Raw genomic sequence first — 23,778 nt, 5'->3', positions numbered from 1 at the left:
CCAGCTGCTCGGATGCGGGATGGTTTCAATCCCGCGTCAAACTAATAAGGTGCGCTGATCAGCGATCCGTAGACCTCTACACCCTGGCGATTAATCGCATAGGGGTACCTTGGCCGGGGGCTCGTCTTGATGTCGTTCCTCGAGAAGACATTCCCAACCGGCCAAGATCGAGAGCCTGGATACCAGACTTCCATACTGACACAGAGGAAGTACTGGAACACATTAAACTAGGCAACCCTGAGCTACCTACCAGCGACTGGAAGGTAGCAAAGATTGGCGAAGTGGACGGCAAAAGAAGACTAGCAGTGATAATCCTAAACGAGGAATCACTAGACCCACTCACCAAAAGAAACTGGAAGATAAACTATGGCTTCCAATCACTAACTCTCCATGTCTACAGACAGGATGTAGCTAATAAGAACACCTCCACAGGAAATACGACCACATCTGCAGAGGCGAACGAAGTCACAGACAACGATGAGGCGGCATCCAACTCCGGCATGGTTGGTGAACTCTTTGAAAGGGTCACCTTAGAGGATATGGGAGAGTACTCTGACCTCTCCGCTATGGAGGATGAGGAGTCTCTCCCCCCTACATCCGATGAAGAGAACGCCAACCAAACCGTGGTTGGCTGCCCTTCAATAACGCATACAAGCGATGGTGAAGGTTATACAAATCAATCTTCACACAGTAAGGCGGCCTCGGCCGCACTCATCCTCCGTCTCGCAGAAAGAGAAGAGGATATAGTGCTCATCCAAGAACCATGGGTCATAAAAGATCAGGTTTGCGGTTTGAGCAATAAAGAATACAAATTGATCTATGTCACTGACAAAGGTAAACCCAGGTCGTGTATACTAGCAAAGAAATGTATTAATGTTTATTTACTAATACAATTTAGCGATGCGGATAATGTCATCATATCGGTGGAGTCCTGCGGAAGGACGATATGGCTTGCCTCCTCATACATGGCACATGACGCGGAGCAACCACCTCCATCACCGCTCATAAGAAGTGCAACTGAGCAAGCATCAAGATGCGGTACCCCATTCATACTGGGAGCAGATGCAAACGCACATCATCATGTTTGGGGTAGTTCAGACACAAATGCATGCAGTGAGTACATTTTTGAATTCATTATGTGCAACAATCTCTATATTAGCAATATAGGCAATACCCCTACCTTGTCTAAAGACAACTCCTTTTCAGATCATAGGTACCTAATGTACAATATTTCATTACCAACTAAGAAGTGCAAGCCGGTCATAAACCGCAGACGCACAAACTGGGGCGTGTTCGAAACCACACTGGCCAGCAAACTCCCTGGCGCGACATACCAAATTGACTCCGAGCTACAGCTCGACACAGCGGTTGACGAGATAACCTCGGCATTTCAACAAGCCGCGAAAGCAGCATGTCCTCAGAGAACAAGAAGAGGCAAACCGAAACCTCCTTGGTGGTCCACTGACATAGCAGACCTTAGAAGGGAGTGTAGAACTATGTATAACGAAGCGAAGAGAACTAACTCAAATTTCATCATTTGTGCAGGATAATCGCCTACTATCTCCACTACAATCTGGCTTCAAACAAAGCCACAGTTGATCGACACCAATGGTTAAAATACTAGAAGATATTAGAATTAGTTTTGACAATGGTGACTTGACCCTACTTTGTTTACTTGATTTTTCTAATTTGACGCAGTGGATCACAAATTGTTATGCTTGAAGCTTAAACACTATTTCGGCTTCAAAGACAGTGCGGTGAAGCTCATGGCCTTGGTGACAGATCGCAGAAGGTTAAGACTAAAAAATTAACATCTCAGTCTGGATACGTACGCACTGGTCTTCCGCAAGGGTCTATCCTTGGTCCACTTCTTTGTCACTATGTGAATGTCCATGCGTATGCTGATGATATACAATTGTACTTGTCCAGTCGTATTGCTCTCGTTGAAGATTTATGTTTCAAAATAAACAGTGATTTGTCTGCTATTTCTGTGTGGTGTAATGAAAACTCTTTATGTTTGAACGCATCAAAGTTATATGTCTTAGCTAACAGGTGGCACTAAAGTAATCCTATAGCTATGCTAATGCTATAAATTTTGCGATTGGCCCCTAATGTCAGTTCTCTTTCGTCATTTGTGTAGTAAACACATGCGAAATGCACGTTAATAAACAAAGTTACGCTACACTGCTCCAGAACGCGGAATATTGCTGACTATTTATTTGACCAATAATCGGTTGGTGACTTTGGCACAACGTGAATTTCGTCCCAGATTTCCTCGCCGTCCAACGCCTACTGGTGAAACACTGCGACGTTTAGCCGCTCGCCTCGAAGAGACTGGCACAACACGAGATGCTGCCAGGCATGGCAGAGCCCGGAGTAGCCGTTCTGCAGAGAATATTGCTGCTGTAGCCGAGGATGTCATGGAAGCGCCGTCGACATCGACCAGACGACATGCCACGCAAATGGGTATCAGTCGACGGTCTTTATAGCGAATTTTGGTACAAAATTTGAAGATGTTTCCGTACAAAGTCCAGACGGTGCATCACCGCCAATCGCGTCTAACATACGCTCAAGCCATCCTTAATCACCACCAAGAGGAAGATGATTTTTCATCAAATATAATCAAGAGTGGTGAGGCCCATTTCCATCTTAGCGGGCACGTAAATAAGCAAAATTTACGCTTCTGGGGCACTGAAAATCCGCGTGTAACCCACGAAGAGCCATTACACCCGCTCAAAGTCACTGTATGGTGTGCTGTTTTCGCTGGAGGAGTCATCGGACCTTTTTTCTTCGAAGACGTCGCGGGCCAAACGGTTACTGTGAATGGTGAGCGCTACAGAGCAATGATCAACGAGTTCTTTTTGCCGCAACTTGATGACTTGGGATTAGAAAACATGTGGTTCCAACAGGACGGTTCAACGGCACACACTGCACGTGCCACAACCGATATGCTGAAGGATGCATTTCCGGGGCGCCTAATCTCCCGTTTTGGCGATTTGCACTGGCCAGTAAGATCGCCTGATTTGACCGCTCCAGATTTCTTTTTGTGGGGCTTTTTGAAGTCGCGGGTTTATGTCTACAAGCCTCAGACTCTTGCAGCTCTTAAAGACAATATCCTTTAAGAATGTAAGGACCTATCGCCAGAAGTTTCGGCCAAAGTGATAGAAAATGCCATAAAAAGGGCTCAAATGGCAATCAACTGTGGCGGCGGCCATTTACCTGACATCATATTCTCGACTTGATGTAAAAAAAATTAAAAGACCAAATAAAAATAATCCACAAGAAGAATCAAAGTTTTTCATTTTTTTTTTTTAATTGCAGCCAAAAAACATCGCAAGGTTACTTTTGCGCCACCTATATTTTATTTACTAGATATGGCTTTGACATAACCGCCTTTTTTATTTGACTAAGCGAAACAGCTGCATTGAATATTTATTTAGGGATAGGAGTTATACTCATGCAAGTCTACTGAAACCGATAATGGTGTTGATCCTTTGGTTTCTGAGCTAAAGTTCCCTTTGAGCCTAAGAAACTTTTACTGTTCCTGCCTCTAAGGAAATAAGTACCAATCAGTTTCGAGTCTAGAGGATTTGCGATTTATATCTACTCTGTTAACTGAGCATCTTGCAATGAAAGTATAGTTCGATGATTATGCCACATTATTTTACGGCTATACTCGTACTTCAGTGGACTGAACGAGCAAAACAATTATGGTCGCAAGTGCATTGTACCTCACACCTTCAAAAGTAGTTTTCTTTGTTGTCAATAAAGTGGCAAGCGAGACTCTAAAGCCAGTAACGATTATCTGGAAGTCTGTTACAAATACCGCAGATGCTTACAATCTATTAAAGTTAGGACGTATTGGTAATGATCCAGAAAATGAAAAACTGACAAGTTTATGAAGAAAGAATCTAAAACTTGAATTGGCGACTAAACGCGCACAAGACATGATTGGTACTACAACTAACAGCAGGTGGAGTAATATGGAAAACTGCACAACATAGCGTTAACTTTTAACCAAAAACATTTCATAATAATATCATTCCAAATTGTTTATAGATAGGGTACCTAACTACACAGTTTGCTACAAATTGAAGGTATGTAAATATTTTATCATTTGTTATATTCCCAACATAGATTAGTTTGACTAGATAAAACAACCTTCTTTTATAAATTTGCTTTTGCTATTCACTCACCTTTTCTTTCCAAATTATTGACCGCCTGTGGTGGCCACCACACCTCAGAGCGCCGCTTAAAGCAGCCGCCCAATGTTCTACCTCAGCACACCCGGTTGCGTCGATGATCAAAGTAGTTGTCGCTGTGGCGCCACATTGCTACCATAGCCAGTTGTGGTGAGGAATTGCAGTGATGAGGATGCTGTCACAATGGTCTGACGTGCACCGTCACCCACGCCACTACCACCACTAGTATAGTTGCTGCCGCCCAATGCCTCCCGATAGCCAAGATCTTTTGTCGCATTCATCTGCTCATTGTTCTGCTCGTTGTTTATGCTGGTGCGGCGTTGTAACAGCTGCAAACCACTGGCTGTACGATGTGCAGAATTGTAAGGTGGCGGAGGAGGTTGACGGTACTCATACCCATAATTGTTACTGTTGCTATGTCCTGTTACAGAGTGTGAGTCGGTGGGTGTACGCGGCGATAGGGCGACTGATTTACTATGTCGTTGTAGCGTCGAAAAGCCACTTTCCGCCTGTGGCGTCGCGACACTTGCGCCCACAGTTGTCGTTGGCATTGAACCAGTGCTGGTGAGACCGATGCTGGTCGTCGTTGCCACAACAATCGCCTCACCTCGACGCAAAGTCTTTTCGCTGGGTTTGCTTGCGGCACCATACCTGGACTGCAAATACTCTTGCGCATTGATATTATATTTACTTTTGGCCACATTGGGTTGTTCATGCAATGTTTTTTGGTGTTGTTGTTGTGACATTTGCTGGTCATCGTGTAGATTTACTGCCCTCATTGGTTTTATCGGACTATAAAGCTGTCCTTGCTGATTGCTGGCCGCATTGTTGGCATGACCATTAATGTTACTGTTACTATTGTTGACTGCTTTGTGGGTGCTGTACGCGGGGAGAAGGTCTGGCTGATATTCGCCGGTACGTCCTCCACCGCCGCCCAATTGACCCTCACTACTCTGTAAGTCTGTACGCCACTTGCTACCACCTACACTACCGAGGCCACCTTTGCCGATAGGCGACATGTCCAATGTTGTTGTTGATGTTGCACTGAGGAGACGATTTATTTCAACTGCGGACGGTCCATGCGGGTATTTGATGTGGAGCGTATCTGGAGAAAAAATAATACAGAGGAACATCAACACACTTTCAGAGGCAAAGCTGGTGTATCACAGCCATTCAGCAGTAATAGCTGAGTGGGTAGGTTTGTTTGAATAAAATTGTGCGCAACGACTCCAGTAGGAAACTCAAGCAACGCACAGTAAAATAAATTAAACCAACCATAATATTAGCCTCATAATGTACCGTTGACACTTATCTTCATATCCCTCTCACCTTACCACAAGCGTTTCCTCAACCTCTATCAGATTTAAAAAAACTCAGTTCCCATTCATTGTAAACATATCCTCCCACACTTTGGAACGCAATATTTTATTTGCCTACATTTGCATGCGGACATTTATTGTGGCATCTCGTTAAATATTATCTCGTTAGTGTTAAAGTATTTGTGTAAATATTTACTACAACAGTACTACTGCGAACAGTATTAACACAACATTGTACAGCGTCGACGTTCTAACAAATTTAATCAGGAATTTAATCGGCAGCACTTTCGTGCGTGCACACATTCGCATAAAATACTGTTTGCAGATGTCATCAATCTGCCCATCTCCTCTTTGCACCTTAAGGCATTTGCTTGTGTTTAATTAGTGTTGCTGGTGTGATTCAAATACTGTACAAATTTACTTAGATATAATTCTTCTACATGTAAATATTGTATTTGTATTCAGAAGCTTTAAATTTGAGTACTTTGCTTTAATATATAAGAATTGAACCCAAGTGTCCAGAGTTTGAGCTAATCCAGCTCAGGAATCTCAAATCGTAGTACATTTTATCTGGGCGCTCAAGTGGCCTACTCACCTTCTTGTTCATAAATATTACGTGAAGTGAAAAGTTGTGAATGTTTTCCCTAATTTCTCTCAGAACGGATATTAAATACAGGGCCCGCCATCTATCGTTACGGATTTGAACTAGGTATTATTTGAAGAATGGTAACACTTAGCTGTCATCTGATTTGACAGAAAATTAGTTTTATTCTTCCGCTGAACGAAAATGGTTGTGTATACGCTTAACCCATTAAATCCCAACCTTATATAAAACAATTTTTTTTTAAATGCGTTTATAAAACGTTTATTGATACGCACGAGCTTATCATTATCACCATTTCTTTCCTCTAAACTTTATATTGTAAGTATTCAAAGCTTGGTCGTGGAGGTCAACTCCTCCCATTCCTGAGTTGTATTCCGCTATCAACTTCGGCTGATGGGCATTCACCTTACGCCTCTCTTGTCTTGACCATCGTTTGACGGTATGTAAAGGTTCAATTCTATCAAAGTTTGTTCCCACTGTCACAAAAAGTATTACTGAGTCAGAACACCTACAAAATTTGATACAAAACCACTATTCAAATAAATCATTATGATAAACTTACATAAAATCAAACTCTCCTCGTTGCTTCTTTTGTAGTTCTTTGTTCGTTTTCAGAGGACATTTTTTGGTCCGCCGTTCACGAACAGTCCCAGTAGCCTTAAATCCTTGTTCTTTCAAAATTCTAAGAAGGTCATATGACGTAAAGAAGTTGTCGAAAAATACGATGTGATCGGTCGGATGTGGAATGTTTGCCAAAATCGAGGACGGCCCTTGAACCTAATGGGAGACTTTCTTTCTAACGTTCAACCGTTTTCGCACCGCAATATGTGTCGAACTCATACAAATAACCACTGCTACTCGTGATCATCCAATTTTTGAAACCAAAACGAACTGGCTTACCTCGTATGAATTGTTTTGCGGAATGGCTTCCAAAATACCTAACCATAGATTCGTCAACAGACAGCTTTTGGTGCATATAACCAAACTGACAAATTTTTTTACATAAAATTTGAGAGAGTGGTCTTATCTTTGCCATTTTATCGCTAAAATCTAAATTAGAGTTATCAGTAAGATGCAAAAACTGTTTAATTTCTTGAAAGCGATTTCGCGACATATTGTTGGCTATAAAAGGTGTTCTGGCATCTTCATCCATTTGCCAATACATGCGTTCTCTTGGCATTGAGTGATAGCCGCTATAGAGTAAAATTCCGATAAAAAATTTTAAGATCCTCCTCATTGAAACAAAAATCATGCTCGTTATGCTGCAAGGCATATATTTTCGTTTGATCGATTATTAATTTTACCACCTCATCGTCAAAAATTGTTTCAAAAACTTCAACTGGGTTCTTAGTTACCAATAAAGAACACGCTTCAAGTTGGGATTGTTCGTAGAAATGCGTTTCTGGAATTTGCGCCCTTGTTATTCTCTTTCTCCATTTTGGATTTAGATATTTGGCAACTTTTGCCTTTTTTGTAAGCTTGCAAGTGGAATATCATCATCACTGTCACTGACACTGCTCAAAAATAAGTCAACTTCGCCCGGAACATCCCTTGGAATATCATCACGCAATTATCCTCTTCAATGTCCTCCCCATCTGTGTCACAGTGGGTATTGATTCAATATAGTCGGTGGCTGCAGAAAGGTTGTGAAACCTCTTTCCGTAAAATTTTTTTACATCCATTACCAAATCTACATGAAATATGCACACAAAATATATGTATATGAATGTTCCCACTGTACCCATGCGAGTACACTAGAATTTAAACCTACCGAAATGCACTTTTCCACAATTTTTTTCGTTTTTTTGGTATAAAGTATACAAATTATATGTATTATGAATATTACAACACTGAACTTTTTCCGTGATAACTTAGATTTTGTCAAACAGAGAGCTTATTGCAAACTAAACCATGAAAAGAAGAAAAATAGCAAACATGCACGCAAAGACAAGTGAATAACGGAAAACGGGACTCAAAAAAAAGAAGGAGGAACATGTGTATTCCTTTTCGACATTGCTCTGTATCATAAAGTGGCGAGTACATTTAAAAATTTGTAAGCGTTGGATTTTGACGTCGTTTCGAAAAAGATGTTTTTTCTGTACTCAAGCGAGTACAATGGGATCAAATGGGTTAAAGAACGCTGGGAAATATTGCGGCATTATTTTGAAAATCATGGTAATGTTGCAGAATGTGTACGAAAATTACGTACGGCAATGGGAAGAAGAAAAGCACCGAATGAAGCGTATATGCGTTACTTTGCGAAAAAAGTAAGAGAAACTGGGTTGCTTATTGACAAACCAACGCGTGGCCGACCAAAAACCGTGCGTACGCCCGAAAATATTGCTGCTGTGGCCGAGAGTGTTCGTGAATCACCAGGAACATCAGTTCACCGTCGTTCTCAACAATTGGACATTTCGGAGACATCATTGAGACGAATTTTGCGTAAAGACCTTGGGTATGGTAGCCGAGGCAGCCAGATGAATGAAGTTGTGCTCCATCATTAACCGGAAGAATTGTACTTCAAAATAAAAAAAACAGTTTGCTACAATAGTTTTTATGAGGAGCCGATTCATGGTAAAAATACACTCAGTGCAATCATTTCCATAGACTCGGGATATGGTTAATCGACTCCTGTCGTCTTTGCGATCAATTCCCAAAAACTCCAGCACATCTTCTTCTCGAATGCGATGCCATAGCGAAAAGAAGGAATAGACATTTCGGCCTGGTACTGCCACAAAAGGCACCTACACTTAGCTCAACGCAGCTCCATCTTAGGCTTACCTAGAGAACAGCGTTTAGTCGAGTTATTTTGATGAGTAAAGAGCTCCTTGAATTACTCGACTATATTCTATCAAGAGGTGTTTCATGCTCGTGGTTTCGAACGGGGCACTACCGCAGCAACAAATTCGGCTACGGTGGCTACAGATTAGATTTTGGGCAGTTATATATTTCTATTTATTTTATTGTACTTCTGCTTGGTAGTTATTTTACCACTTCCAATTTGATCAAGTCAAAGCTAGACAGTTTCTTTTTAGCTGTTCTATTTTTTATTACATTTCGACAATTCGCTTATAGCCATTTATTGTCTTGCTCGGAGGAGGTTTATAAGCTGTTTGATTTGCATTTGATTGACATTTCTTGATTAAGCCTTTATGAACTCTTTCGCTCCTCACCTTCGTATTATTTGGATTTTGTGCATTACCAACTAAAATGGCGGTCGTCGCGCCGAAGCCGAAAGGGTTGGTGCGAGATCACGTCCGTAAAAACACCATATGATAGAAAAAATTGTTTCTAATAGCAGTCGCTCCAAGACGGGCAATGGAAAACCTCCTCATAAAAAACCATCTGTCATAAAATTGTAGTTCACTGCATTTGTCGAAAGCCATCAAGACACACTCCACATTTGGGAGTGTCAATCATACTTTATAGCATATTATATATTATATAAATATAACGGTACCTCTTTTTATCAACTGATAAGTGTAAATGATATTTGTTTATTGATTCATTCTCACTTAATTATTTCTTCACTTAATTCTTATTGAGATAATTTTTTTCGCTATTATTAGCTGCTATATATATGTATTACTGCTACTAAATATTAGCTGCTGCTATTTGCCGTTGCTAAAAGTCTTCGCTTTGTAGTTGGTGTACATTTCTCCGCTGCTTAGTGGATTGGTTTGTTTGTTTATCGATACGATAGAAGAGTACGAAGAAAACATCGAGAAGAGTACGAAGAAAACATCGAGTAAAGAAACTAATTGGTTTAGGAAAAAAATTCCAAAAATTGAAAGAAATTTTCCAACAACTGTTTCGCTAATGTTTGGACAAATCGAAAAATGATACGAGTTGATGTCTGAAACTAACCGGATTTGATCATCATCCGGATTAAGCTACCCTGCAATAAAAATATTGATGAGCTCTGTAGCTCATTGACTTACTTTGGGCACTAAATTGGTCTGGCTGTCAAAATAAACTCCTACCCCTTTTAGTGATGTTCAATGGACCTCCAGTGGACATTCTTGGTATTAAATCGGCAGTAGTGAACTTGGGCATGATATATACCAGGTCTATACTATCAAATAAAAACATACAAATAAACCACTGCCACTATTTTTTACAGAAATTAAACAAAAAACAACAATAAAGAAATATTTAATATAACTTCACTGCTACAAACCAACGTAATTGATTGAACCCCCACATCATAAACTTACCATCGCTCAATGTAGCAACTGACCAAAGTATGGTCATACAAGGAACTTTTGCACTAGAGACCCCCTATGCGTTAAATGTGCTGGAAAACACAAAACACTTGATTGTACTGTGACAAAAACACACAAGTTAAGTGTGCTCTGTGCTCAGGCAATCACATTGTCAATTACAAAGAATGCGAAATCTATAAGGCTTTCAAAACACAACGTTTCCCAGCTCTACGCCATAAACCAAATAATGTCCACGATCCTGCTACACAGGCTTAAAATGCCGTTTCACACGAAATCAGACCTGATATCAGCTATGCCGATACAGCAGCACAAAACCTAGTCCAGAAACCAAATAATGCAAAAACACACACTCGCGTATCTACGCCAACACCGAGTACGGCTATCTGTAAAAACTCCCATTAACAACAACCAAAACGATGAAATGGGAGAAATAAAGGATATGATAAAGCAGTTAATTCAACAAATTTCAAACATATTGGGTGTAATAAATACTTTGCTGATGACCCAATTTGGCAAAACTGGAGCAAAAACTTACAATCCTTGTCTGGAATGCAAACGGATTGTTTAACCACGCTCATGAAATAAAACAATTCCTTAGCGACAACTTTATAGACATATCACTTACTTCAGAAACGCACTTCACACAAAAACATTGCTTAAAAATTTCGCGATACACACTCCAATACAATACAATAATTACAAACCACCCAGACGGCACAGGGCATACTGGAACAGCAATAATAATTAAAAATACCATGAAATTCACAGAGGTGGGTCACTTCAAAAAAGATTATATCCAATCTACAAATATTCAAATCAGTGATGGAAGAAGTGTATTCACAATCTCGGCACTTTACAGCCAATCTGAACACCAACTTTTTTGGAGAACAATACTTACAATTTTTTAATGGTTTCGGTGATACATTCATAGGTGCCGGAGAATTTAATGCAAAGCATACAATTTGGGACTCAAATAAATAAAAAAAGGGAAGATCTCTTACAAGCAATCCAATTTCCAGAGGAAAACACATAAGTAAAAGAGATCCAACATATTTGTCCATTGACATAAATAAAACACCTGACTTATTCGATATTTGCGTCGTAAAAAACTTTGACTGTCATCTTTTCAAAATAAAAAGCCTGCTCGACCTTTCATCTGCGGGGAAAAAGTTAGTAGGGCAAGAAAACCTAATAAACTTACAAATGGAAAAACTGACTGGGAATCATTTCGTGATTATATAGATTTAAATCTACAATTAAGCATTGCTTTAAAATCTAATGCTGACATCGAAAGCTCAATAGTTTACATTAATGACATCATACAAGAAGGAGCTCATAAGTGAACACCTTACCTTAAGGACATAATCCACAAAAACAACGCTAACTGTCCTATGATTAAGAAACTTGTTTTAGAGAAAAGAGAACTTACAACTTGGCAACAATGCCGGTATCCCCCAGATACTAAACTAAACAGAGCAACTAAAAACCTACAACAAGTCTTAAAAACAAAATCCGAAAATGGCATCTCTAACTATTTAAAAAAATTATCAGCAACAAAGAAGCTAACTACTCAATCTGGAAAGCAACCAAAAAGCTTCTAAACAAAACAATTCACCAACCGCCTATAAGGAAGGAAAACGTAAACTGGGCAAGAACGAATGAAGAAAAATCAACAACACTAGCAGACTATTACGCAGAAATATTTTCAAGCTCTACAACTCCCACTACCTTCCCGTTTGAATCAGGGCGAACTCATTTTGAAGATTATAAATTAAGACTGGTGACCGCACGAGAAATTTAAAAAAAAAATAAAGACTGATATAAAACCAAAAAAATCCCCTGAATTTGACCAAATCACACGACTTATATTGAAACAACTACCATCTCGCGCAATAACCTACATATGCAACATATTTAACGCTATGTTTAGGCTTAAATATTTTCCGAAGGTTTGGACAATAGTTGAAATAATTGCTATTCCCAAACCTGACAAGGATCCAGCAACAGCATCATCATTTTCATGTCAGCTAGATGCAAAGAAATTTTGGTTGGCATTCATTTGGACATAGAAAAAGCATTTGACAAGGTTTGGTACAAAGAACTGATCACTAAGTTAAAACTAGTGCTTCCTAACAATATATGCAAACTACTGGAAAGTTTCATAACGGATCGACATTTCTACGTTAAGTTTAACGAAAATACCTCATCGCTCCGAAAAATTACAGCAGGAATTCCACAGGGTAGCGTTCTCGGACCACAATCTACACAATCTTTACAATCTATACACTGCTGACATACCAGTGCCCACTGAAGCAAATGCAATGTTGGCTACATACGCAGATGACACAGTTTTACTTTACGGGCATGCAAGCTTAGCGAAGGCTACAAAGAAGATGCAACAAACATTTACCAAAACCTAAGAATGGTTCGACTCGTGGAATATAGCAGCAGGTTATATACACAACAAAAAGGAACCTCATACCAAGAAACGTCACCATAAATGCAGCTCCTATCCCTATATTCTTATCTGCGAAATACCTAGGTACACATCTGGATAGCAAACTACTATGGAAGCATCACATTAAAAATAAGAGGGACCAAATCAAAACTAGATTCAAACAGCTGCACTGGCTGCTAAACAAAAACTCACCTTTGTCCTTGTACAATAAAGTTTTAATCTACAAAAAAATTATAAAACCTATCTGGACTTACGGAATACAATTTTGGGGGACAGCCAAAAAATCGAACACTCATATTATACAAAGACAGCAATCTAAAATTCTAAGAATAATAACTGGGGCGCCCCGATATATCTCAAATCACGACTTACACAGAGCACCGGGCATTACCACCATCAAAGAAGAAATAAAAAAGGTCAGCAGAAAGTACCAGGCATCGATAGAGACACACTGCAACAACGAAGTAAATGTACTTCCTACACAAGAACTCATGCGAGCCCGTCGGCTCCAACACAAACGACCGATCGACGTTATATAAATCACAATCTTAGAAATATAACGCAGCTGTTAAAAGAAATCGATCCAGTATCTATGTATCATGTATAAATGCTCTTATAAAGATTGTAATTGTTATTATTATTAGAAGGCCTTTACGCACTGCGACCAGAGCTGATCTATTGTGAAAGGCCTATTTTTGTAACCCTAGAGTTTTAGGCTTTTTAAAAATTTTAGCACAATTTTGGGTTTGTTGTTCCAAAGATTGCATGGAGATACTACGATACCACCAAGGTGATGAAGTCTTTGTCTGCCCAGCGCAGGACATTCACAAAGCACATGTTCTGAGCTTTCTATGTCCATTTCGCAAAAGCGGCAGACATTGATCTCAGATAGACCAATATTATTTAGATGATACCTCAGGCTGCAGTGACCTGTAAGATATCCTGTTAAAAGACGCAGATCTACTCTGTTTAGAGAGAGAAGTTTGTCAGATATTCCTTTGTTGGGACTTAGGAATAGTTTGGCTTGACGCTGACCGGCACAGTTTAGCCAGTGTGCAGCAAATTTTCTTTCTTCCCATTTCCTAAGGAATTCATTAATGTGGCCTTTTGTGAGTCCACAGAAAGGCTCAGGACCAGTAAGTTGCGTATTTGCTCCTTGCTTTGCAAGGTCATCAGCCATTTCATTTCCCTCATGTCCTTCATGTCCCGGAATCCAGCCTAGTGTTACTATGTTGAGGTTCCCTAACGTGTTGAGAAGGTTTAGGCAATCATTTACCAATTTAGAGGTGATAGTTGTTGATAGAAGGGCTTTTAGAGCCGCTTGGCTATCTGAAAGTATATTATGTAGATGTGAGTACCTCTCATTTTCCTGCTAAGGCATTCTCTCACACATACACATGGTAGAAAAGGTCTGCGTTCACCCACTGTTATAAAGTATTAAAATAATTTAACGTGTTTATCTTAAAACTCTCAGTTATTTCTATTCACTTATTTCAAAGAAAATTATTCGTAGAGGGTATGAACAAAATTTTTTGGAGTTTGAGCTGCGTCGTGTTCAGATAACGGGATTGTAGTACAGTTTCTTAAATAGGCTGAGCAAAAAAAGTGTGCGTTCATTTCGAATAGTGACGATTATTTGCATGGCAATTACGTTAAATTTAATTTTAAATCATTCATGTAGTTGGCGCGGTTAAGAACAAATCTAAAGAGGGAAAAATTCATATTAGAAATTCATTTTTTGTTACTATGGACCAAAGGCGAAAAGAAATAGATATTGGTGAAAAGAAAATCATTGTAAGTTTATGACAAAATAGTAAGAGCTATCGGGAAATCGCGAAAATTGTTGGGAGGCAATACTCCTCGGCCCAAAGAGTGATAAACAATTTCAAGCAAACGAGTTGTTTGGAGTCTATGCTTCGTTCTGGGCGTCCAAAAAACCTGACGGAAAGAGAAGAACGCAACATAACTATTCCTGTGAAGTCTAATCTACGACTAACAGCAAACCAAATTTCAAGAGACATAGAAGTAAAATACCAAAAGAAAGTACATCCAGATACAGTAAGAAAAATTCTAAAAATAATCGGATTTCACGGCAGAGTGGTCCGAAAAAAAAAAATCGACTTAAGCGGATGGCTTTCGCCAAGGAATACGTAAACAAGCCACCAGAGTTTTGGAATAGTGTGATTTTTTCAGATGAGAGCAAGTTTTGCATTTTCGGGATAAAAGGTCGTAAAATTATTTGGAGGAAAAACGGAACGGCACTTGGAAAGCAAAATCTGGTACCTACGGTAAAGCATGGGGGAGGAGGTGCCATGATATGGGGGTGTATGGCTAGTTCGGGCGTTGGAAATATACAGTTTATTGAGTCGATAATGAACAGACATAATTATATCGCGATATTTTAAAAACGAATTTGAAAGAAAGTGCAATCAAACTGGGACTCCGTGAAAGATTTGTTTTCCAACAGGACAACGACCCGAAACACACAGCAGAGATTGTTAGGTTGTGGTTGTTGTATAATGTTCCAAAACAACTTCGCACACCCCCACAATCACCTGACCTTAACCCCATTGAGCACTTATGGGACGTTCTAGAAAAAAAAACGCGCTTAAAGAGGAATGGGAAGCCATAAGTCCAGATATAACAGCCAAACTAGTTGGATCAATGAAAAGACGCCTTCTAGAAGTCATAAAAAGGCGTGGATATCCAACTAGCTATTAGTTTTAAAACATTTCTATGATCTTAAGCCTTTTATTTTATTATTATTGAAGTGAACGCAAACTTTTTCCGTTTAGTTTGAATGGCCTTTTTAATTTTATGTGATCTCATTTTAAATTTGATTTTGTTATTGGTAGCGAAATATGTGTGATAGTTACGTTTAAGTGGACTAAATAAAACTCATTAAAAAAATTTCTGAAATATTTATTGTTTTGAACTTTTTCTAATGCAAAGAATATTTGCATAGGTGAACGCAGACTTTTTCTACTATGTGTATTTCAATGGCATGCATTTCTGCCTGGAATATTGTTGGGTAGAATCCCATCGGAATCAATTTTTTGAATTTAGGCCCATTGATTCCTGCCCCTGTTCTACCATTTTCCAATTTGGACCCATCAGTAAACCATAGCTGGGAGCCAGGTTTGAAAGTGATAGAGTTAGTTCTCCAGTCTGTGTGTTCATTAATTATAACTTGGAAGATCCTGAAGAATATTGGTCTAAGAATGGTCTAAGAATGGGACTATGTAGGAAGTCTTCTAAGATCTTTAAATGCCCTTTCATATCCCCTTTTTTAAGTTCAGGTATACCTTTTAATCGTAAGGCACTCGAGCGCGCTTCCCTTTCAATCAAGATTGGAAGCGGTGGTATGTTCAGGAGCACACCCAATGCATCCGTGCGACATGTTTTCATAGCCCCTGTAATACCAACACATATCAGGCGATGCAGTTTGTTTAATTCGTTTACTGCTTTTCTTTGCTTCACCTTGGGCCACCATGCTAAGGATGCATAGGATTTAGTCCCCATGTCTTACCAAAAAGCCTTGTACAGGCAAAGAATGCCCTTGTGGCTTTTGAAGTAACTCTCTCAATATGGGAATTCCACATAAGCGTTTTGTGAAGACTGACTCCTAGATAGTTCGCTTCTGTCGAGAGTTGAAGTGTTGTTCCATTAATGGTCGGACATATGAGATATATGTTCCTTCTCCTAGTAAACGTTACAAGTGCTGTTTTGGATGGGTTAATGGAGAGCCCTTTTTCGTGCACCATTTGTTATTATTGTAAGGGCTTGCTGCATGCGATCCGAAATGATTTCCTCATACCAGCCTAATACATAAACTACTAGGTCATCAGCGTAATTGTTAATTAAATGACAAATACGTTACTTTGGGGAAAAAATCGCCGCCAATTATTAACATGAATTTATGCATGTTTAAGAGAATCTGTATATACAGATAAAAAAAAAGTTTGTTTCGGGAATAGAAAAAGATGATAAGGAAAGTTAATTTTGTTATGCACAGCCAAAAGTGGTAATTTTCTACGGTTTATGTGTGTATGTTTCCAATGCATAGTTGATTGTTAGTTCGCTTTAGTCTCGGGCTATTCAATGTACGTAAGTAATGCGTGGATTAGGTTCATGTAAGCAGTTTCAGTTGCATAACATTAATCGAGTATAAATACTTGTCATAATGCACGAGCGCATGCAAATATTCAACTGTTTATGCAGCGGATAAACCACTAGCATTGCGAAATCATGCAACTGTATGTTCATTCGCACAGCAACTAAGAACCTAATCTAACATTCTGAAATCTCATTTGACAGAAATTGTATGTATTATAATTCCACAGCCAGGGGGATTATGATGGTTCGCTTATTTGCCTTTGTAATCGTTAATAACTTTGTTGTGTAATGCTAATGTGGTTCACTAAGCTCGTACAAAAGTTTTCGGGCAACAGTGATGTCAAAATCAATTACTGCCAGCTGGGTGCAAGGCGAAAACAGGCGCTTTTTTTACCGGTAATTGGGTGTCTCAGCACACTCGCATATTAGGACTAAACGTAGTATTGTTCAGTAATTTTAAACTAAATTTCCAAAAACGAGCGACTTCAGTAGAAGCGATCTATACCATTTTGAGACTAAGATAAAGTGTTGAGAAGGGCAAGAGATCATTAAAGTTATTATATAATTATCAGAGGTTCTAGTGAGCGTATTGTGTGAAAGGCTGAAGCCCACCGTCAACCGATTGATTGGACCTAATCAGCGTGGCTTTAGACCTGGAAAGTCCACCATCGACTAAATATTTACAATACGCCAAATCTTGGAAAAGAGCCATGAAAGGGCCGTTTAATACCAAACGACGTTTCAGACAAGGTGACTCGCTGTCGTGTGACTTCTTTAACGTGATGTTGGAAAGCATCGTACGAGTCGCAGAACTGAATCGCTCAGGCACAATATTTCCGGCACAATATTTTATTAGAGCGTACAATTGTTGGCGCATGCCGATGATATTGACACCATCGGCCTTAACAACCGCGCTGTTAGTTCTGCCTTCTCCAAACTGGATAAAGAGGCAAAGTGAATGGGTCTGGTGGTGAACGAGGACAAAACGAAGTACCTCCTGTCTTCAAACGAACAGTCGGCGCACTCGCGTATCGACACCCACGTCACTGTTGGCAGTTATGATTTCGAGGTTGTAAAAGACTTCATTTATTTAGGAACCAGCATTAGGATCGATAACAATGTCAGCCCGGAAATCCAACATAGAATCTCTCTTGCCAAAAAGTGCTACTTTGGACTAAGTAGGCAACTCAGTAGTAAAGTCCTCTCTCGGCGAACAAAACTAACAATATACAATGCTCCCATCATGCCCGTCTTAAGGTATGGCGACGAAGCGTGGACTATGGCAACATCCGATGAAGCGACGATTGGAGTGTTTGAGAGAAAGATTCTGGGCAAGATTTTTGGACCTTTGCGCGTTCCTGACGACGAGTGGAAAGATGATCCAGCGGCTACGTTGGTTGGGTCATGTCGTCCGAATGGATACAAACGCTCCGGCTCTGAAAGTATTCGATGCGGTACCAACTGGTGGTAGCAGAGGAAAAGGAAGGCCTCTTTGCGTTGGAAAGATCAGGTGGAGAGGGACTTGACTTCAATTGGTGTGTCCAAACGACTGGCGCGCTTTGTTAAACTTGGCCAAACTCGCGTAAGCCGGAGGGGACCACGACCATCAAGGCGCACACCACAATGTTGTTCCACAAATGGAGGCACCTACAGTTTCAAGCCGACTCCGAACGTCAGATAATTTTATGAGGAGCTTTTTCTTGGCAGAAATACACTCGGAGGTTTGCCATTGCCTGCCGAGGGGCGACCGCTATTAGAAAAATGTTTTTCTTAATTTTGGTGTTTGACCGAGATTCGAACGAACGTTCTCTCTGTGAATTCCAAATGGTAATCACGCACCAACCCATTCGGCTACAGCTACTTTCAGTTAATTTTGAAAATGGTCTAAGTCAATTCCAACTTTAAAAACAACATTTCCATATGAAATTCATACACAATTTAATATTCATAATGAATTTCGGTTAATCAAGACTAACAAAATTCTAAACCAAAAGGTCGCATAATGTAACAAATTTTTTTAATTTATTCTAATCAATTCATTCAAATCTTGAAACAAGATATATATGACTCAGACCACTTTCACTGTCTATTGTCAATAGAGAACAAATTTAAAAATTACTGAAATCTTTTAAAATCTTTTTAAATTTACTTCCTCAAGCGCACACAACAAATTGTTAGAATAATTGACGACAATATCCAAAATAAATAAGTTGCTTGGCATGAAATTGCTCTAAGATCTAATGAGCTGGCCTGTGCTTCATACGCTGAAATTTACTTCATGTGCTGAATTACCTTCACTACTCTAGGCAAGGGAAAGACAGCAATATTTCGTGGGTAATATAAACAAATAGTCTGCCTTACCTTCATTCAAATTCAAACCTATTTGACAGGTATGTGGACTGCTAAAAGGATGACTAACGACGGACTCACCCAAATTTAAATTCAAAAGGATAAATACTAAAGATTCCACAGTGGAAGTGTTCTAGGTTGATCCACTTCCGGGTCTGCATTTGTAATAAAGCAGTTCTCTCTGAATTTCTATAGGCGTAGGGTGCTCCTTTTTGCCCTTGCTTTGCGAAACATCGTATTGATCGTATTTTCTACAGTCACCCGCAATGAGCTTCGCTAAAAAAAATGCCGATTATTCAAATCTACACAAATATTTTAAAAGGCATTCAAATAGACGAGTAACGTTTAATTTTTTTTAATTAACCGAATAAAACAGAAAGTCACAGAAAATGTATTTGCAATCAGTCAAAGGAGAGATGGAATTTCCAATCACCGTTTATGCGAAGAATTGTGAAAAATGCAAATTACTAAACTGCAAAGAAATATTGCAGATTCAGTATCTCACAATCCCACTTATTCACTAGCTCTCTCATGGGCTATGCCTGTCTGTAATATTAAAATCCATTAAAGGCCGATTGCCTATGTGGTTGCTGGTTGGGTTGTTCAATTCATACGCTATTTAGCTGCCGCAAAAACGCCTTATTGCCGTTTGCAAGAGACTCCAGGCTGTTTCCAAGTGATTGCAAATTTTTCACAAAAATTTTTTTTCGAAATTAAATGCAAAATTATCATGAGCAGTTGAAACCAACATAAATTTCGAAGTGCTCACATGGACCGGGTACACGTGCATACATACACATTAGGCCGGGTCGATTTGTGGGGAGGCAAAAAAATCGCCCATTGCTCTGTGAAAATCATATTCTAGGGATCAAAATAAGAAACTTTGCCGAAGGAACCATACCTCTAAATCGAATTCTGATGTTTGTTAATTAATTTTTTCATTTACATATGTTCTGACTAAATAAATTTCTTAAGAGAAAAAATAGATATTGCTATACAATAAATAAATAATAAATATTATATTATTATAAATAAATAAAAATAAAGGAAAAACATAGCCATTTAGCTGATTTTTTCATGTAAAGGCCAAATATGGAGATTTTTTTTAAATTGGGGGACATCAGAATTCGTTTTAGAGCTATGGTTCCTTCGGCAAAGTTTCTTATTTTGATCCCTAGAATACGATTTTCACAGAGCAATGAGCGATTTTTAAATCGACCCGCCCTAATACACATCCATATTGTAGTTGAAAACAAAGCACAAACGCGTTATTTAACGCGCAGTAAATTGAAGGATATTTTTCAGCGCAAATAGTCTTTCTTCTACAAATTTATAGCCATGCATGCACATTGCTATAGACGCACCTCCTGCGTCCTCCGTTTTTTGCTACCCACTGTAACATGAAACACCAAAAAAAGGTCGAACAGCAAGAAAAGACAAACCTCCAAATGTATTTCTCTCATGAAAAAGCATCTCATTAAAAACTATTTACTGTTCGATAGAGGAAAACCTGTAGGGCCTTTTGTTTTCGGAACGCATATCAAACATTTCGTGAAAAGTTTGGCCTAAACTCCTTTCAAGGAGGTATTCATCTGTCGCTTTATTATTGCTATTACAATTACAAATATGTACGTACATTTAGTTGAGCAGCTATCCTCAGCTCACATGTATTTACCCATGTATGGGATTCTTTGAAGTGCATTGAATTCATTGCAAAAGCAAAAAATGTAAAAGAAATAATAACTCGGTCCAAGCGTGAAAAACTGGCGCATACAACCGCGGTGAGAATAAATCAAAAATTTAATGAGCTATAAAAATAGCAATTTTAACGCGAGAATAAAGCAGAAATTTTGTGATGTGAATAAAGTCAGGCGGTGAGCCCAAAAACCAGCAGGATATAAGTGCGGTGTCTGTGTGCATAGGAGCACTGGCATAGATTGCTGCCTGAATCATTTGTTTCACCAACTCGTTGCCTGCTTTGTTGGCACATAAACTATGCATGCAGAAATCTTCTGGATTTTGGATTGTAGAGCAGCGCCTGGCAAATGGAGAGCAGCACGCGTATGCAATTTTTTGGTGCTGCTTGGATTTGCTGGTTGTGCGGGTTAACCTCTTGAATTCTATTCACCAAAACAATAGCAACATCAACAAATAATAATAATGGCAAAATGAAAGTATCAAGAGATTGCAGAGGCAACAGGCAGTCGACTCAAGATGTGTAAGACTACACACAGTGAAGCTTTTTGGAAAATCCAACAAACATAAATAATGGCGGTAATTCCACATGTTTGATAAAGGAAAGCACACATTTTAAGGGTGAGATATGATTTAATGTAATAGAATTCCAAGCAAAGAAATGAAATCACATTCATCGTAATATTTTTTTTAGATTTGAGAAAAAGAAATTAAGCTAATGCAAAGTGATAAATTTTCATGCAATGTATGTAAAGCAAAATATATGCAGTAAGCTCAAATTACCAATGTCTTTGTAAGCAAGAAATAAAATTAACAAACCTCACTTTCTCTTGCTAGGAAGAGCACCAATTCCCATCATTTATAGAACAAGATTTCATTCATGTGGCTGTCTCGGCTAGAATGGCTTGAACGAGATTCGAATTAAGGATTGATATAATTTGTGGATAATCCCCCGAAGATCGGCAAGCCACAAAAATATTTGCAAATGAACAGTTGGCAGACAAAACATTGAAGGGAAATGTTCGCACACAAAAGTTATTCAAGTGTAAAGCGTCCACACATATATTTCTTTCATCGAGTTATGAAGGAATCCTTAACCCTACAATAATAAGATGCTTTCGTAGTACTAATGTAAGGCACGTAAACTTTACTATTCAGAATTTGTTATATGTATGTGGATGGGGCAAAGTTTCAAGATGCAAAATTTCAGTGGGAAACGGTGTTTCGAACTTATCGCATTTGCAGATAAATTATTTAAACGTCAACGACGCATTTAGTTGCTTTAGATAAATGAATTCTTATTTTAGCTTTACTCCATCCGAAATCAATCATCGATAAATCATTTCGGGAACGCTTTTATTCCTTTAAGGAAATTCAGTTCGCCAAAATCGTCGGTTTTCACTGAACATCACAAGTGGCAAGAACTGCTAATGGTCTTCCCAAAGTGACAGGTGATTGGCGTATATTTGTTCGACTGAACAAATAATATATTAGCTAAATAAAAGAGCATCATTTCGAGAATGTTCGGGTTAAAATTTTATATTATTCCTAATGTCAAGATAAGCAGTCACTGCAATTGTAACATAACACTGTGGAACAAATTCAGGTTAGCAAAAATTAGGTCCATTCTGAGAGTGGTGGGTGAAAATAGAGGCGAAATTAGAAGACCCGTATCGCGCCGTTTTTTTATGTTAGTTCGAATTTTTTTTTAATCGGCCTTCGAAGTTCGAAATCGGAGCAAAATTGTTTATATGGTTTTTTTGGCTATAACTCGTCGACTAATTGATATTTTTTCAATCTGTAAAAGCCAAATTATTGCTAGAGACCTGTGCAACAATTACAATTTTTGAAAAAATTGATTTTGAAAATTTTTGTGGTACTTATGAAACAATATACTGAAAATCGGCATTTGACTGCAAACTTCGAAGGCCGATTAAAAAAAAATTCGAACTAACATAAAAAAACGGCGCGATACGGGTCTTCTAATTTCGCCTCTATTTTCACCCGCCACTATCAGAATGGACCTAATTTTTGCTAACCTGAATTTGTTCCACAGTGTAATCGGAGAACATAAACTTCAATACATACACGTTCTTGGACTATTATGTTTTATTCATTTGACATTTTAGGGTAATTTATACAACCTCATAGAAAGTGCGGCTGCATAAAATAAACTGAACTGCATTACGGTATGATATATAGGAGTATACTTACATTTTTAAATTTTTGAAAGCCTTTCCGAAATGACTGTTTCTAAATAATCATTCATTACTTTTTGTGCTCAGCCCGTCATAAACTAAATTGACGGCGCCCTGATCCAAATTATAACAGTGAAAATTCAATTTAGTAATAAAGTGAAAAAATGTAATTTCTAACGTAGCTTATTTCTCCACCTCATAGATTTTAATCCATGTATTGGAAAATAACTAATTTTTATACATTTTTTCTGCTATTGAATTTATTGCGTAAAAATACAATATGTTTTTTTTATTTTAAAAAAAAAATTATTGAAGAAGTTATGTACCATATGTCGCCGTCCTACAATCTGAAGCCCTTCTTCCCTTCAGTTTTTCTCACTGTATGTCAACACAGTGGACGAATTTGCAGCCATTTATCCTACCCCATGTAAAATTCTCATTTTCCGGGGTCTTAATAGAAACTCGTCTCCAAAAAAGAGCAGAGGTATTGATACCCAACCTGCGAGGCTAAACTTTGAATTATCTACGACTGTGACTGAACAAAAAATAATAAGAAATAGAAAGGAGCAATGGCCCAAGTATGGTTTCAAACATGGAACTTCGGGACACAG

At 38.8% G+C, this 23,778-nt stretch overlaps 1 protein-coding gene across 2 annotated transcripts in view; it reads right to left on the bottom strand.

Annotated features, from left to right (window-relative positions):
* The window catches only part of LOC128858506 (uncharacterized), a 200,779-nt gene that overhangs the window by 53,454 nt on the left and 123,547 nt on the right, over nt 1–23,778 (bottom strand). For both annotated transcript variants that reach the window (XM_054094858.1, XM_054094859.1), the window contains exon 4: nt 4,197–5,307. In XM_054094858.1, coding sequence (XP_053950833.1) covers nt 4,304–5,307 — 1,004 coding nt within the window. In that variant the 3' untranslated portion in view covers nt 4,197–4,303. The remainder of the gene's footprint in view (nt 1–4,196; nt 5,308–23,778) is intronic.

Source organism: Anastrepha ludens, chromosome 3, assembly GCF_028408465.1.
Source record: "Anastrepha ludens isolate Willacy chromosome 3, idAnaLude1.1, whole genome shotgun sequence".
In the NCBI taxonomy this organism is placed as follows: Eukaryota; Metazoa; Arthropoda; class Insecta; order Diptera; family Tephritidae; genus Anastrepha; species Anastrepha ludens.
The sequence above is the reverse complement of the archived record's forward strand: the minus strand, read 5'-3'. Positions and strand labels throughout refer to the sequence as shown.